At 38.1% G+C, this 16880-nt stretch overlaps 1 protein-coding gene across 1 annotated transcript; it reads right to left on the bottom strand.

The window, feature by feature from the left end:
• Positions 1-8918: 8918 nt before the first annotated feature.
• Positions 8919-16880, bottom strand: LOC128610091 (transmembrane protein 272-like). Its single transcript, XM_053629173.1, has 5 exons — positions 16852-16880; positions 11553-11639; positions 11230-11280; positions 10104-10298; positions 8919-9416 (listed from the first exon to the last, which is right to left on the bottom strand). The coding sequence occupies exons 2-5, from the start codon at positions 11617-11619 to the stop codon at positions 9202-9204; spliced, it is 528 nt and encodes a 175-aa protein (XP_053485148.1). The 5' UTR covers positions 11620-11639; positions 16852-16880; the 3' UTR covers positions 8919-9201.

Below are 16880 nucleotides of genomic sequence, written 5' to 3'. Positions count from 1 at the left end.
CCAGGCAAAGTTTGGTCTCAAATAAAATTAAAATAAATTATGGTAGCAATCGCTATTTGTTAATTATCAATATGGTCTACCTTATCACTAAACTGTATTGTTTTTAGAACAATACTATATATTTAATAATAGTAATAGTAATAATAACAGTGTATGTTTAAAAATGCTAGCTTGTTCTTTGCACAGAAATATGTTTTCACTTTTCACTACAAACTTCAGTTCAAAACTATATTAGCAGCTGTTTTAAACTTAAAGGCATAGCTCGAAAGTTCAACAAGAATGAAATTGTTAAAGATTCAGCATGTACCTGTGAAAATGGAGCTACAGACAGACATAGCATCAGAGACAAACACCATGTTGATCAGAAGTCCGATTTTTCTATAGAAAAGTAGAAAAAAAATCCACAATATTCATAAGCCAACAACCTAAGGAAGGGTTAGTTCATTTTAAATCAAAACTATGAATCTCAGTTCCTAAAAATTACTATGTCACTGACCTATGAGAATATAAATATTAGCCATCAAGGCTGACGATTTTCTAAAGTCATCAAACCAGTCAGGTGAGCTAACTACATCTATCAAAGGCACACCTGAGCTAACACCATGTGTGTGGTGGATAATGCAAACAGATACCAGTTGTGATGCCCTGTGGTGCTTCGCCAAAATGTGTCTGTTCACTCAATATTTAGTTTTGTGACAGTGATGATGTGAGATTTAAAAAGTATTGCCATTATTTTAAGCTAGCAGTAGAACACTACAGCAGTAGTTACAGTTTACATATGCCTATTCAATCTTAGTTCACAACTCCACACATTTCATGTTACCATGCATTTCTTTTGGCAAGTCAATTAGAGAATTAGGCAAGTAGAGAATCTACTTTGTTCACTTCAGAGGTAATTTTAAAATAATCAATCAGAGACAGCTTTTCTTTCTGCTTTAATTCACTATATCAGAATTCGAGTGGCTCTGTTTACATACACCAAGTTGTCTCTTTAAACAGGATTCCAAAAGTTCATGTAATGCCCTTGATACCATGGCGAAATCCAAGCAATTTAACCAAGACCTCTTAAACAATTTGGACCCCCCAAAAAACAGGACAATGGTCTTAAGCAAACGTTGAACATTGTAACAAAATGTCCTAAAAACTAAGTGAAAGTATTGGAGTGGCCATCACAAAGCCCTGACCTGAATCCCATACAAAATTTGTGGATTGAACTGAAAAAGCTTGTCTGAGCTGATGCCCACAAACCTGGAAGTTACACGAGTTCTGTCAGGAGGAATGAGCAAAAATTCCAGCAAAATACTATGAGAAGCTTGTGAAAGGCTACACCAAGCATTTGATTCAAGTTCTAGCAATGCCAACAAAATGCTAACAAAGTGTATAGAAACTTTTGTCCCCCTGACAATCTGATATAGTAAATAAAAGCTGAAATAAATCTACCCTTTGCTATTACTTTGAAATGAGCTCTTATGCAAATAAATTAGATACCCTAATTGACAACACAGGAAATGTATGATAAGGTGAAATGTGTAGAGTTGTGAAAAATTGAGTTTGAATGTTTAAGCCTATGTGTATGTAAACTTTTGACCTTAATTGTAGATTGTAGGTCCTGGAGCAGTGCCGTTCATAAGAAAGTGGACAGTGACACAAGTTTTGCTCTTTTAATTTCACACTGCAAAAAGCTGGCTTTAAAATAAGATCATGACTAGGAGTCGAATTAAATCAATATTAATTTTCATTTCTGAAAATTTGTGGATCTGTTAATCCCAATTGGAATCACATCACTTCTAATTTTGCTAAGTGGCCAAATTAATACAATTTTATTGGAAATTAGTAAATAAGTACCTGATTTTCTTCAGATGATAGATATCAAATGGACAGTGGGCTTTTGGTGATGCTCTGTCAGGCCTGTAGTACTAACAAAGATGTGTATGGATTAATCTGACTGTTGCAAGTAATACACATTCAGTGAGAATTCAGGGCTTCATCCCTAACCAACCTGTATGCCAAATTCGATGTCCAAATAGCATCGACCCCATTCATGCATCGTTGTATGTTTTAGTGAAGCCTATAACAAGGGAATGTAATTATCTTCTGCCATTGTCATTAACTCCTCAGTATTATACACTAAATTAAATGAGATACTAAAAATGTATTGTGCAGCTGTCAGGCAGTGGAGACAGTTGCAGGTGCTGGTAAGGTTTAGGTTCAGCAAACAATCCAAAACATTAAGCAAATGCATTGTCAGACACAGGCAGGTGTTCAAGTGATCAGCAAACAACACAAACAGGGCAATTCCATACTCGTGAAAACCAGGAACAAACACAGCATGAACAGTAAACAAAGGCTTGGTAAGTCAGGCAAAGAGAGTGTTACTTCACACCAATGTGGAGTTTTGTGTGTGTTTATATAGTGTATGGTGATTGAGTTCAAGTGTGTGCAATTAATAAACGGGTGACCGTGAATGTGAGAGTGCTGGGACTTGTAGTCCATGGCGGCCATGTTTGTAGGCGTAAGGTGTTCTGGGAACTGGAGCAATGACATGACAACAGACCACTTTAAAACTACAGTACACTCTTAAAACAGATGTGTTAAAAATAACACATAATGTGTTAATTGTTTACACACCTCTGTGTGTTAACCACACAGTCAGTGTGTTAGTACATTTTCACACAAAGATGTGTTAAAAAAAACACAAAATAACACAAACATGTGTTTATACTTTTTCCCCACAATTATCCTAAAATGCAATTTGTTTGTATGCAAAAATTCTACTAAAATGCTCACAAGTAAACAAACAATTGCATTAAATTCAGGTGGCATTTATTAAAATCATTAAAACATTTGACAGATGTAAGAACTGGAGTTGATGCGTCTTCTTACAAATCTCCCTCCATCTGGGAAGACAAGTGTCTCACTTCCTTCCATGTGAAAAGCTGTAAAAGAGGAAAAAGAGTGTTTGCCTTTGGGTTTTAACTGAGAAATTGTGTTACAGAATCCCAAATTGTGTAATTTTGGAAATGTGACCTCCACTCTCCTAATGAACAAAATGCCGTTGTAGACTCACCAGGAAAATCTAGCTGACTAGATAATGTTTATTTTCCTGCATTTAGCACCTCACCCCTAATTTTTTTGTGCAAACTTTTTAAGTCAACCAACATTACAGAAATAGTGGAAAACATTACAACCTTCTGTAACCCCAACCTCTCTTTTTGTCATGTTAACCTTGTGAAGAACTTTTGGCCTCGACATTACTGAGCTAGCTAAGTTCCATTAGCCACTGACTGTCTGCACCTGTTAACCAGCATTAATGTTCACCGAATACCTGAAGAAACACGGCTCTAACTCATCCTCCTAATGCTAATTACTACAGCTTGCCTTGTCCAAAACACTTGCTAAATGTAGGTAACGTTAACCCGCTCTCTGTATTACATCATGGTGAATAGCTGTAATGCTGTTATCGTTAACTCTCAAAAAGGGAATATTACAGCGAGCTGTATGCTAAAGTAATGTTATTAACTCAGATGAGTGTCTAGGTTAGCATCACCCATTCCTAATGTGATTGGTGACAGATAAACCTCAGCTAAGATGCAGACCCAGAGAATTATAGAATAACCTCAGTCCATATTTCACAGCTAACATAAAACCGTGACACTAGTAGTGTAACACCAACATTGAGGAAGTAATACATGATATTCACTTTTGAAGCCGTCGTGATAGGGTTAATTATCACTTGCTGAGTTATTGTTTTCCAATGAATACACTTTGGAGAGCTCCCTGCCTAAATATCACAAACTCAGCCAGGCATTTTCAGCAGCATTAACATTATATAGTGATGAATGCTAATTTACCTGTGGTCATTTGGTTTCCTCACCTCAGGACTCCGACGTCACAATCAAAAGGTCAATTCAACGATCATTCACGTTGAGGTGAGTTCAGAATTGGATGAGGAGTTGGCAGCGCAGTCCACAACGTGATTGGACAATAATTTAACAAGTGTTGTGTTGGTCACCCTTATGAATTTTTCTTCTTTTTTTAAACACATTTATTGGATAATTTAACACAACATGTGTTGACATAGTAATAACAAAAAGTGTGTAGGATATTAACGTATGATTATGTATGTATGATTTTTTTCTCAAAAAAACAAACAAACAAATATAAACGATGATTACTGAGTCAGATGAGAATACTCTAACTGTGTATTGACTCGACATTCACAGACATGGTAAGTCTGCACTAGTGAAGGAAGAGCAGAACACAACCCTTGTTATGAAAAGTTCTTCCATAAGTAACTACAATAGCATTTCTCTACCAGGGCGAAAGTCTAGAATCTACCATCCAGCAGCTTTAACTATAGCTTGTCTTTTATTTAATGTGCTTACGCACAGGAGGAATAGAACTGTTTTATTCACATAGTAAAAGACTCAAGCCTGAAACAGGGAGTGTGAAGATGTAGGTGTGATTGGTATGTTGTTGGGACTGTTGAGACAGGTGGAATGTGCTTGAGACAGAATTTTTAATATCCTTCTCCCTTCCCCTTTTGTAACAAACCCATTTTGCTTTGAAAATGACAGAGGATGAAACTACTAACTACAGTAACAGATTACCTACAGAATATGTTTTCTGACCTGTAGAAAAGTAACATTAAATAAGCTTGCCTTATATTGGCTGTACAAAATGTACCTTATCAGAAGTCATATTCTCTCAAAGATTCATGCATCAACTTTGATTCTTTTTTGAATGAGTGAAAAAGCAGCACTGCCTTCAAAACTGATTATGCAAATAATTATGAAGATATTTCTTCAGAAAATCAACATTTTAATAGCCTATATTTGTCTATACTCACCGTCATGTGATTTTCTTCCAGATTCTCATGTATTGTTTGTGTCTTTTCTGTTATCTATATCTGAATATTCCAGTCCTGTTGCTCGGCGTATTGTGCTTTAGCTCTGGGTGTTGTTTTCATTTCTTTTCTTTTTTTTTTTTTTTTACACAGGGTGAAGTCAAAGCAGACCTGTTTGACATAGCAACATGGTCAACCGGTTATTGAAAGTCTTCAGGCATGCAGCTTATGCACAGGCGAGGCAGGCAACTGCTTAGGCCCCTGACCACTAGGGGGCCCCCAATGGCTGACAAACTTTATTCCACAGCAATGTCTTAAAATGTGGCAACTGCAGTGACAGTGGATGACTTGCAATGACATGAGCGTAGGAAACCTCCTGAAAGGAGCCCCATGTCATTCCCATCAACTTTTCAGCTGTAATATTTGAAAATGAACTGACATGTCAAACATGTCTATCTTCACATTATTCCAAAAGGCCTGGACTTTGCCTATATGCTCACTGGCAAACTGTAGTCTTGCAGTCTCTTTCTGATTGTAGAGCCATTCACTTTGACACCAACAATTGCAAGACTTACTACTAGATCCTGTGATGAAATGTTGGGGTTCTTGGAGACTTCTTTTTGCACCAAACAGTCTGCTCTTGGGCTGAATCTTGACGACCAGTCCTGGACAAATTGGTAGTTGTTTGAAATGTGTCCCATTTGTAGATTATTTTCCTTACAATGGAATGATGTATTTCAAATCATTTGGAGATCTTTTTAAATTCCTTGCCAGACTCATAGGCATCCACAACCTTTTTTTCTGAAGGCCTTATAGAACTCTTTAGATCTTGGCATGATTACACCACACACCTCAATAACAAAGGGAACACCAGACACCAGATATGAGAGGGGTATAAATAAGACAGGTTCCACCTGCACTCCCTAAGCAGGTTCTAATCACTGGCACCAAATCTTTAACACCTGACTCTAATTTTATGGATTTTAACGTGTGATAAATGTAAGGGTGTACTTACTTTTCCATGTGACTGATCTGTTTTTTGTTGATTTAAACTGAAAATTACTACAAAACGTAAATTGTATGTGTCATTTGATAGTGTATCAGAGAGGATCGAATGTTTGCTTGTCCAAATAAATAAAATAAATAAATTCCATGGGGTGTACATTTTTTCAAATGACTGTATGTGCACCTTGTTAGTGATAGGAAACACACCTGCTGTATCAAATACAGCTGAACAAAGGTACATCTAAAACTGTTCAGAATGAACAGCTAGAGCATATACTGGATTATACTGTACAGTATGTTGTTAATGCTCATCTCAACTTGTTCTGATTCCCAGCTTGTGAATGAGTTTCAAAGCTCTGACACAGTGAGTTGAATGAATGAACAAAGCACAGTCTATAATAAGCCACAGTCCATAAACTTTGGTGCCATTTGAGTCCCCATGACATAATATGGTATATTTTGTGTAAAAATGGGCTAATACTTATTTCTAAATGCTCATCTTACATAGTTAATCCCCCTCTACCATAGAACACAATAATATGTACCCAGGACTAATTAATTTAAAATAATTACTCTGATTTTAGTGCAAGTAGGCTAAACTGGCATGCCACCAATTAAATTTGCATAACTTCAGCAACAAATATAAGTAATAAAAATCAAATAAATTCCAAATATTTCAATATTGTTGTATATTCTTATTTATAATATTCCTCACCAAAAGATATTTTTTATTATTAATACATTATTAATGCTTAAAGTCTTTAAAAAATGGTGTGTCCCTGAATTGACTGTCAAATGATCACTGAATGCGCCGTCTGGAAGAAAAGACTGATTGGTTTGTTTTGGTGGAAGTGGGAAATTACAAGTTACAACCTTTAGTCGAAACTTTAATTTCCATAGGTTATTAGTAGATGAAAATGCTGGTAATGTAAATAAAAATATTAGATGTCGGATTTTTATAGTTAGTTCTTTCTTTTGTTTTCAGATTCAATACATTTCCAGATTTATTTATGAGAGGTTTATTTATCTCTTGTATTGTTTTACTTATTGTGAATTATAAAGACACCTAGACAAAACTTTTTGGAGACCCTTAGGATGAGTTCCTTCAGTTGCCTTTAGCATTGGGTCAAAATCACTCACATGGTCCCAGATATGCCTTCACTTCCTGTTTTACAGCTTCACCATGGTCTGTTGAACTCTGTTGGACCCAGAGAATCAGAGGAAGGTGGAATCATGTATCTACGACATTATTATTGTAAATGTATGTCTAATTTGCACTATTGGTGGTGCTAGAGGGCTTGAGTGGCATACACCAAAATTGCTGTGATGGTACCTGAGACTGTCCTCTGTCACTATGCTAAATTTCATAAAAAGTGTATGAAGCATTCTATGGGCTGCCATAGACTCCCTTGTGGAAGTAGTAGTAGAAGAAGAAAACATACAGTCACTATAGAGTGCCTATGCACCTTCTGTGCTTGAACCACTTAAAAACCGATTAGAAGTCATACACAGGAGATTGTTATGGTGGCAAAAAACAGCTGTAAGCATTTATATAGAAACAATAGTGTTATAGCCATAAATCTCCATTTTTAATATCCACCTTAAGGCTAATAATCACAACTAAACCTGGGAAGCCTGTAGATCAGGGGTGTCAGACATATGGCTCGGTTCAATCCGGCCCGCAGGATGAATTTTGAAAGTGGAAAAAATGCATAAAAGACACGAACTAGAAATTTTTAATAAAATGCTATTCTTAAATTATCCGCTAGGGGCGCACTATTTTAGTCAGCGTAGAAGACGCGGCACAATGCTGGGACTCAGACCGAACAGCAGATGGTAGCAATGCGACTTCTGCTGTTTGTTATTACATTGTGACCAGTTGTAACGCACACATGTAAATGATAATCAGAAGCAAATTGCACATGTTCTTCTTAAGAAATCTGAGGTTGTTCATGAGATGTTTTGTAAAAGGATATTTCATTAAATATGAAGATTTTCCTAATGTACTTGTACTTCTTTGCACGAAAACAAAGAGGAAAAACATGGACTTATTGTTATTTAAAGGTAATTATGCTATGATTTTATTGGCCCGGCCCACTTGACATCTAATTAGGCTGTATGTGGCCCCTGAACTAAAATGAGTTTGACACCCCTGCTGTAGATGATGAAGCCTGTGGTGAACAAGTGTATTGGTAGATATTATTCTAATATTTATCGTTTAAATATTATCTTAATATTTAAACATTTGAGTATTTCTGGTCAATAGCGCTTGACTGGCACATTAAACGATTGTAAAACTACATTCATAAGGTTCGACAGTCACCTCCAATAAAGACACCTCATGAACCACACCCTTTAAATTATCATCAAATAACTCCTTAAAAAACACACTTATTGTAAGGAAAAATATGGGAAGATATCAACTTGTAAAAATTATGGAATGCTATTCCCAAAAATTATTTGTGGAGCTGTAACTTAAATTGTAAGTTTGGCTTGTTTTCCATTCACTTAGGTGGAAATGGGCGGGGTTAATTTTTTTTTACTGCAAATAGGGGGCCTACTATAGGGCCTAAGAAACATTTTGGCTTCACTTCTACACCCCTGTAAGCATGTCCACTCATACACTGCATACAGTCATGGGTCAAAGCACGGAAAATCAGTCACTGGCAAAGAAAAGGAAAATTTAGGCGAGACCAATAGAAATTGCCATGAAAAAATTATTTGGTGACAATATAATTAATACTGTTCAATACAGTACGTTTTCCCAAAACTCAGGGAAGTGCCTAGATCGGCCAGCATGATAGTAAAAATAACATTAATGAAGAGACATGCACACAAAGAAGTAATTTATGTTACACTTAATGTTACACAAAGAAGTAAAAACCATTGACTCCTGCTATGAAACCGTTAAAAGAACATTACTACAGGAATGTTCCCAGAATGTTTGTTACAAAAATAGCACTTAAAAGCAAACTTTGCCAAAAGTCATAAAATCATAAGAGAATATTTTAAAGTTTTGGGAACAGTGCTGGTATTGTTAACCAAACCCCCCCCCCCCACGCCTCCAAATGGCCTGAGGATTTACATAGCATATTTTCACATTTCGAAAACTTCATAGAAAGTATGTAGTAAGGTGTCAGACCTTACTTTACTTTATCTTCCAAATAGCCTCAGACATTCCTGGAACACTGCCTTCCAGGAAGCATCCAGGGAAGGCTGACCCTGATGGAACCATCAGGAGAAGCATTCTTGAATATGTTAAGTAGTGTTTATGAATCAGTTGTCATGTATGAAAATGTAAAACTTAGGGTTTTTAAACAGGGGACAGCTTTTTCTCTATAACATAATAGTCAGGCTGGGGTAACTTGTTCAGGCTGGTCTTCTGACTTGGGTACACACATACATACAAGACAACAGCAACCGCCCACTATTAATACTGCAAATAAGATGTACACCAGCGTAGTGGTCCAGAAGGCAAACAGGTAGAGGGTCTTATTGCAGTAGGGCTCACCCACCACAGTTGAGTTGTAGTTGGGGGGGTAGATAGAGTAGACCCACACACTGCCTGTAAGACAGTGAACAAACTCATAAGACAAGTTCAATGGTATTCATATGGCAATTCAATCTTCTCCAAAGCTGTACATTTTTCCCATGAGAATCTAATTACAATTTTCTATGACAAGGCTACATCCGGGTAAATCAACCATACATTACTTTTATTAATGTGTTTAGTGAGGTATTATCTAATTGTAGATGTGCACAGCATGGGCATTTGTTTTGGGAAGTGCTGGGGATGCAAATGATGACTGGTTAAAATTTACAATGGAGAAGACAACGCTTCCATGTTGACCAGCAGCTTTTCAAATCTTTATAGTAATAACAGGATGGTTTGGAATCCTTTTAAAATGTAGTTGTTATGGTTACGTCAAAACCCATAATCACATTTTTGATATAACAAACACATATTCAGCAGCAGCAGGGGCTTACAGGTTCTGCAAATGAGCACGCACTTTGGCACAGCAACACTACTGTATTACATTAAATGTTTTAACAGAACACAAACATTTTTCAAAAAATGTTGGGTGTATGTACCCAGTATCCCAGTAGAAGTTACACTTCTACTGGGATGTTGTGTGCCTTTTTTCAGTCTTTAACACAAGAAAAGCAGGATTTGTGGTTAACCCTTACAATACTCAGTTGCCTCGCTATTCCTTCATAATTCTCTTGCTTTCTTTAAATCGGTTTTCCTCACCAGCAATGAACCAGCAGATTGTGAAGCCAGACACCAGGTTGTTCCAGATGGAAGAGAGTCTCTTCAGTGTTGAATTATCTTTCTGACCACAGGGAAGGCAGGCAAACAGGGCCATAATCATGTTAAACACTCCAGACACCAGCACATACACAGGGATGTAGTTCTGCACAGTACACTCCTTTAGATACTTTGCACCTGAGGGAATGGATTCAATAGAAATGTTAAGAATGTCACAATAACTTGGTATACTGTATTGTGCTTTCTACATGAATTTCAGTTAGCATTTAAATCTCTCATGAGGTGACTCGTGCCTAATAAGAGTTTTAAGTTTCAGTGTAAATTTTAAATATAAATATAAATGTTAAACGTAAATGTAAAAGTAAAACGTAGAAGATAAATGTTACATTCATATGCTAATGCACCACCCTCTTAGAATGTGCTTCTCTGGAAACATGGCTCCGGTAGGTTTTACCAGGGGTGGGCAATCTTATCCGGAAATGGTCGGTGTGGGTGCAGGTTTTCATTCCAACCAAGCAGGGGGCACACCTGATTCCACCTGTTTAATCAGTTGATCTTGGCTTTCAATAGATTCAGGTGTGGCTTCTGCTTGGTTGAAATGAAAACCTGCACCCACCCAGGCCCTTTCCGGATAAGATTGCCCACCCCTGGTTTACACCATACTCATAATAGTTTTGGAACAAGGTTGAGGATGTGAAACTATTCTGCTGGTGGCATTAAGGTTTATATTTAACATTTAGATTTATGTTTAACATTTACACCAATCAGGATTAATATTATAACCACTGACAGCTGACGTGCATAACATTGATTATCTCTTTAAAATAGCATCTGTCAAGGGGTGATATAGTAGGCAGCAGTTGAATAGTCATTTCTCAAAGTTGATGTGTTGGAAGCATGCAAAATGGACAACTGTAAGGATCTGAGAGCCAAATTGTGATGGCTAGATAACTGGATCAGAATATTCCCAAAACATCAGGTCTTGCGGGGTGTCAGAATGGCCTCAAATCAAAAAGAACATATATCTTAGGCTTTTCACAGAGCTCTCACTCATGAAATGTAAACTTTTCTTCATAGTGTAAAGGTTGTAATGAGGGCAGATACTTACCTATGGTGATCTGAGCAATGGATACACCCACCACCAGTGATTTGGATAGCACTGTTGTTTTAAAAATATCAGAGTATTAATATTATTTAATATAAAATTATTGTTAATGTTACAGTTTTGTGCTTTGAGGTCAAACTTAATCTGTGTCCACTGTGCAAAATACATACAGTGGTTCAACATCTGTAGACGTTATTTAGTACTGTGATATTAGCTACGCTACAATGACCTATTTTGTTCATAAAGAGAAATAAAGACCCCAAACCTAAAACGGAATCTGAATTTGCTCAGATATTAATTTGTGAAAACTGTTTATTTATACTCACCTAAAGAGGGAATACTTGTTGGTTGTACCAGATTTAGGGTATGCTGCAAATCTTCTGCTACTTCCATGTTGCTTTGTATTCTTTCACCTACATATACGCACACCCAAACAAATCCTCTTGTAAGCCAGCACACTTGGTGTTCTTCATTTATCTACATTTTTAAATAAATCAATGTCCAGGTAATTAAAATACTGTTGAGAGGGGTTTTGTTTAAAGCGACACTTAATGTTTTCATCATTTCTTTGTGATGGCTATATGATGATGTCTACCTTCTGCAAATGAGTATAAGTCAGGTTAAGTACTGATATGAACCACGTTTCCACCACCTTCTTCTACCTTCATCTCCTTCTTCCTTTCAGCTGTGACCTAAAAGGTCATCTGTCAGGAATACCTGGTGATTACACCGTTTCCCAAATAAACCCAAATAACCACACTTACAGTACATGCTGGAAAACAGATGCCATTTATGCAAAAGTCATTGTCTATCTGATAAGCCACCTCAAGATGCTCAGACCTCCTGGAAGACCTTTATTGATCTCAATCTGCCCAATGTTATCTACAATATTGAATTTCCTATCCTGTTGACTTCAAGCAGGTTGAATGAATGAATGGTATTTTTCCTCAATTACTTGGGAGTTAATTTCTTGTAACTCACTGATTCAGTATGCAGCTTTAGAAGAAGTATGTTTGTGTAATCCAACAAATATATGGGGTGTTATGACATTTTCCACAGAAGTACACAATCTTTAGTCATCATATTCATTTAGTCCCAAACTGTTCTGTTTTCCCATCTAAATCCTGGATTTTGAAAGGCAGTATATTAAAGCTAGAGTAAGGGCACCTATGGTTATCTGAGCAATTTATTGAGCAAAATATTACATTCAGGCGAGATCCTTTTTGCTGTACTAGTTCTTTTTCCCACCTGAAGATATTGACTCTATACATTCATATGTGCAGGCTACAATACTTATCCAGTACATTTTCTAGAGAGAGGATGGCATGTGGTTTCATCCTGCATGTACCAGCTGTTAAGGAGTATGTCAAAAGTTGATTGTCAGAAAGTCTCCAAAACTACAATCCGAAGTCACCTACATCACCACAAGTTGTTTGGAAGGGTTTCAAGAAAAAAGCCTCTACTCTCATCCAAAAACAAACTCAAGCATCTTCAGTTTGCCAGACACTACTGGAACTTCAAATGGGATTGGGTTCTATGGTCAGATGAAACCAAAATAGAGCTTTTTGGTGATAAACACCAGAAGTGGTTTTGGCGCACACAGAGAGGTGTCCATACGGGAAAAGTACTTCATGCCCACGGTTAAATATGGTGGTGGCTCTTTAATGATTTGGGGCTGTTTTTCTACAAGAGGACCTCATATTCAATATATCACTACCATCAAAGCTATGCCTCTCAATTACCTCCTCAAGGATCTTGAAAAATCTCTCCACATTTGAAGGGTTAAAGCTTGTAGCTTGCATCAGACTAGTCTCTTCTACGCTTCTCATGGACAGATTGGGATGCCTTTTCATCCCAAGTCTGGGGGTGTTTGAGGTTAGCATAATTGAAATGCATCACATTTAACTTGTATTGGATTAAACAGTAGTCTTACAAGTTCTATCATTTAACTTCAACAGTCTAAATGCTAATCTGAATATAAAATAAGTCCCAAAAATTACTTTCTTAAATCTAAAATTCTTATAATTATTATTTTATTTCATTTTTTTTGTCTCTACTACCTTTAGCTTTGCTTATACAGGCATGAAACTGTGCAGTGAGATCAGGAAGGAGGTGTATAGTCGTGATCATGAGATTCTAGCTTATCCCTGATTGGTGCATCCGGTGCTGTTACAACTAACCTTATGTTACAGCCAGTCCCCCTAAAGCTAGGAAATGGCTGTTACCCTGCAGTTTAAAAAGCTAAATTACCTCTGTACAAACATTTATTTGTAAATGGTATACGTTAATGTGTTTTGCCATAGGACAAATGATGATACCCATCAGTGATTGTTATGCGTGTCATCTAATTCTGGCATATTACACTTTCAAAAAAGTCCATCAAAAAGCACACATTAACACACTCGTTCACACCTGGGGCAATTTAGCATAACCAATGTACCTACCAGCATATAAGTGCAAAGAAACCAGAGAATCCAGAGAAAACCCACAAGAAGATGGAGAGAGCATGCGCAGAAATTTCACATAGACAACAACTTGAGCTCAGGATAAAATTCAGGACAAAATTCAGGACCTTGGACTTGTGAAGCAGTACCAGACACTTCTCTCCTCTTTTTCCAATAGCATCTCCATTGCAAAAAGCCACATACTACCAAGAGAAGATTGGCAGTTCTCCCAAGACCCACACTCTCTTCAAAACCTTTTCTTCTCTTCTCTGTCCCCCTCCTCCCCTACCTCTCTCACTGCAGATGACTTTGCCACTTTCTTTTCCAACAAGGTTACATCAATCAGGAATCAGTTCTCAACCCCAGACATGCACAGACCGGCTCCTCCTCCATGTAACTCCCAACTGACTTCCCTCTCTCCCCTCTCAGAGACTGAGGTCTCTAAACTCCTCCTCTCTAGCCATCCCACAACCTGTCCTCTTGACCCTATCCCTTCTCACCTTCTTCAGTCCGTCTCTCCCACACTATTACCTGCACTCCCACACATCTTTAACACATCCCTCTCTACTGGCACATACCCTACCTCATTTAAGCAGGCCCGGGTTACCCCACTGCTTAAAAAACCTTCACTTAACCCTGCTGTGGTTGACAACTACAGACCTGTTTCCCTCCTCTTTCCGAAACTCTTGAAAGAGCCTTTTTTAAATCAACTCTCCAATTTTCTCACACAAAACAACCTCCTGGACACCAAGCAATCTGGCTTCAAGAGCAATCACTCCACGGAAACTGCTCTGCTTTCCATCACTGAAGCCTTACGACTAGCAAGAGCAACCTCTAGATCATCTCTCCTCATCCTACTCGACCTCTCTGCTGCTTTCGACACTGTCAACCATCAGATCCTCCTGTCAACCCTCTCCAGCCTGGGCATCACTGGAACGGTTCTGTGCTGGGTGGAATCCTATCTCTCAGACAGATCCTTCAAGGTATCATGGAGGGGAGGTATTTCTGAAACTCAGCAACTCACAACTGGCGAACCTCAAGGGTTCAGTTTTGGGTCCATTCATCTTTTCTATCTACATTACATCTCTAGGGCATGTGATTGAGTCTCACGGCTTCTCATATCATTGCTACATTGATGACACCCAGCTCTATTTGTCCTTCCAGCCTGACGATCCATCAGTCTCTGCACGCATCTCTGCTTGCCTGTCGGACATCTCAGTCTGGATGAGGGAACGCCACCTTAAGCTCAACCTGCCAAAATCTGAGCTTCTCGTCATCCCAGCCTGTCCCTCAATCAACCACAACCTCACTGTACAGCTCGGCTCAACCACACTCAAGCCAACCAGGACAGCCAGGAACCTTGAGGTGATTCTCGATGACAGCTTGACCTTTACAGACCACATCTCAACTACTGCACGGTCCTGTAGGTTCATCCTGTACAACATCAAGAAAATCAGACCCTACCTCACCGAACAGGCTACACAGCTACTAGTCCAGGCTCTTGTTATCTCAAAACTGGACTACTGCAAATCACTACTCTCGGGCCTCCCAGCCAGCTCCATCAAACCCCTTCAAATGTTTCAGAATGCAGCAGCACGCCTCGTCTTCAACCAGCCCAAGAGAACCCATGTCACACCCCTCTTCATCTCCCTCCACTGGCTTCCTGTAGCCGCCCACATCAAATTCAAAGCCTTGATGCTCACCTACAAGACCTTGTCTGGAACAGCAGCCCCCTACCTCAAACCTCTCCTGAAGGCTTATGTTCCCTCACGCAATCTGCGATCAATCAACGACCGACACTTAGTAGTACCTACTCAGCATGGCTCAAGGTCCCTTTCAAGAACATTCAAACTAACTGTTCCTCAGTGGTGGAATGAACTTCCAACCTCAATCCGGACCACAGAATCTCTCACCATCTTCATAAAACAGCTAAAGACCCACCTCTTCCGTGAACACCTAACCAACCCATAAAAAAAAAATGGCACTTACACCTCTACTCTGCACACTTTGCTTCTTCTGGAACTCAATTAATGGATCTTGTATGATAGCACTACTTGTATTGTTCTCTGCTTGATATATCGCTTTGCTTGTATTTTCTGCTCTTCTGTTGTTCATTTGTATGTGACAAGTATGCAAAATACTATTTGATTACCCAGAATAAAAACATACCTTTATTCAGAGAAAACAGAAATGCTGCTATCTTTGTTGTTTAAAAAAGGATCTTAGCTAGACAGTGATTGAGAAATGTTTTCAGAGGTCTGGTTACATGAACATCATTGTCAACAGCAAACGTGGCCTAATGTGAATTCTGCTTTTAATATCGGACCAGCAGATAACTATGCTACCTTAACTAACTGCAAGCCTAACACACAATAGCAAATGCTCTTTTACTTTCTTTGGACTAATAAGAAATTCAAAAGCACCAATGATGAATGACGTTTAATAGTCAATAGTTTACAGATAATTGTTGTACCAGTTTTCCCACTCAACACTATTCTGTTGTCCTGTCTAGTTGATGTGAACCGTCCTGTGTATTTATTATACTGTGCATTTATGGCCATTGTTGCGCTCATCTCATCTGCACTCATATACAAGCAATATAGAGAAATGACAATAAAAACTCACTTGGCTTGACATGATAGTAATCTCTTCCATATGCTGAATAAAATTATACAGTAAAGCCTCAGAATCTTTAGACTGTATTAACAATGTCTTTTTGAATTGACTATTGTAGGTTTGATGTTTGAGATATTGTATGTATGCTATAATAAGCATTCTAAGTATGATAAATTCTATGTCCACATTTGATTACAACACATAACACATATTGCAGTGGCAGAAAGCATTTGATTCCATCACATTTTCTTTCCAGTAACTCTTTCTCCCCCCTTCATGTCCAACAGTGGTGAAATGCAAAGTTCCAAACCCATGTTCATGTTCAAAATTAAAAAGAACAAATCACAGAATAAGCACATTCAGATAACATAGCATGAAACACCCACAGCCCAAAAATCTAAAATGCTTGTATCCATGGAACAAGTTCAGCATTAACTGATATCAAACAGTGGCAACCTTTAAAACTACAGAAACGTTTATGAACTCCACTGCCTCATTACATTAGGCATGTAATGAGGCAGTGGCATGTCATGAAGAAACAGAAGTAAAGTTAAAATTTACCTACTGGCTTCACAAGTTTTGTCTGTTCTCTGC

The sequence above is a fragment of the Ictalurus furcatus genome, chromosome 7 (assembly GCF_023375685.1).
Source record: "Ictalurus furcatus strain D&B chromosome 7, Billie_1.0, whole genome shotgun sequence".
Taxonomy (NCBI): Eukaryota; Metazoa; Chordata; class Actinopteri; order Siluriformes; family Ictaluridae; genus Ictalurus; species Ictalurus furcatus.
This window is presented reverse-complemented; position numbering and strand designations above follow the sequence as displayed.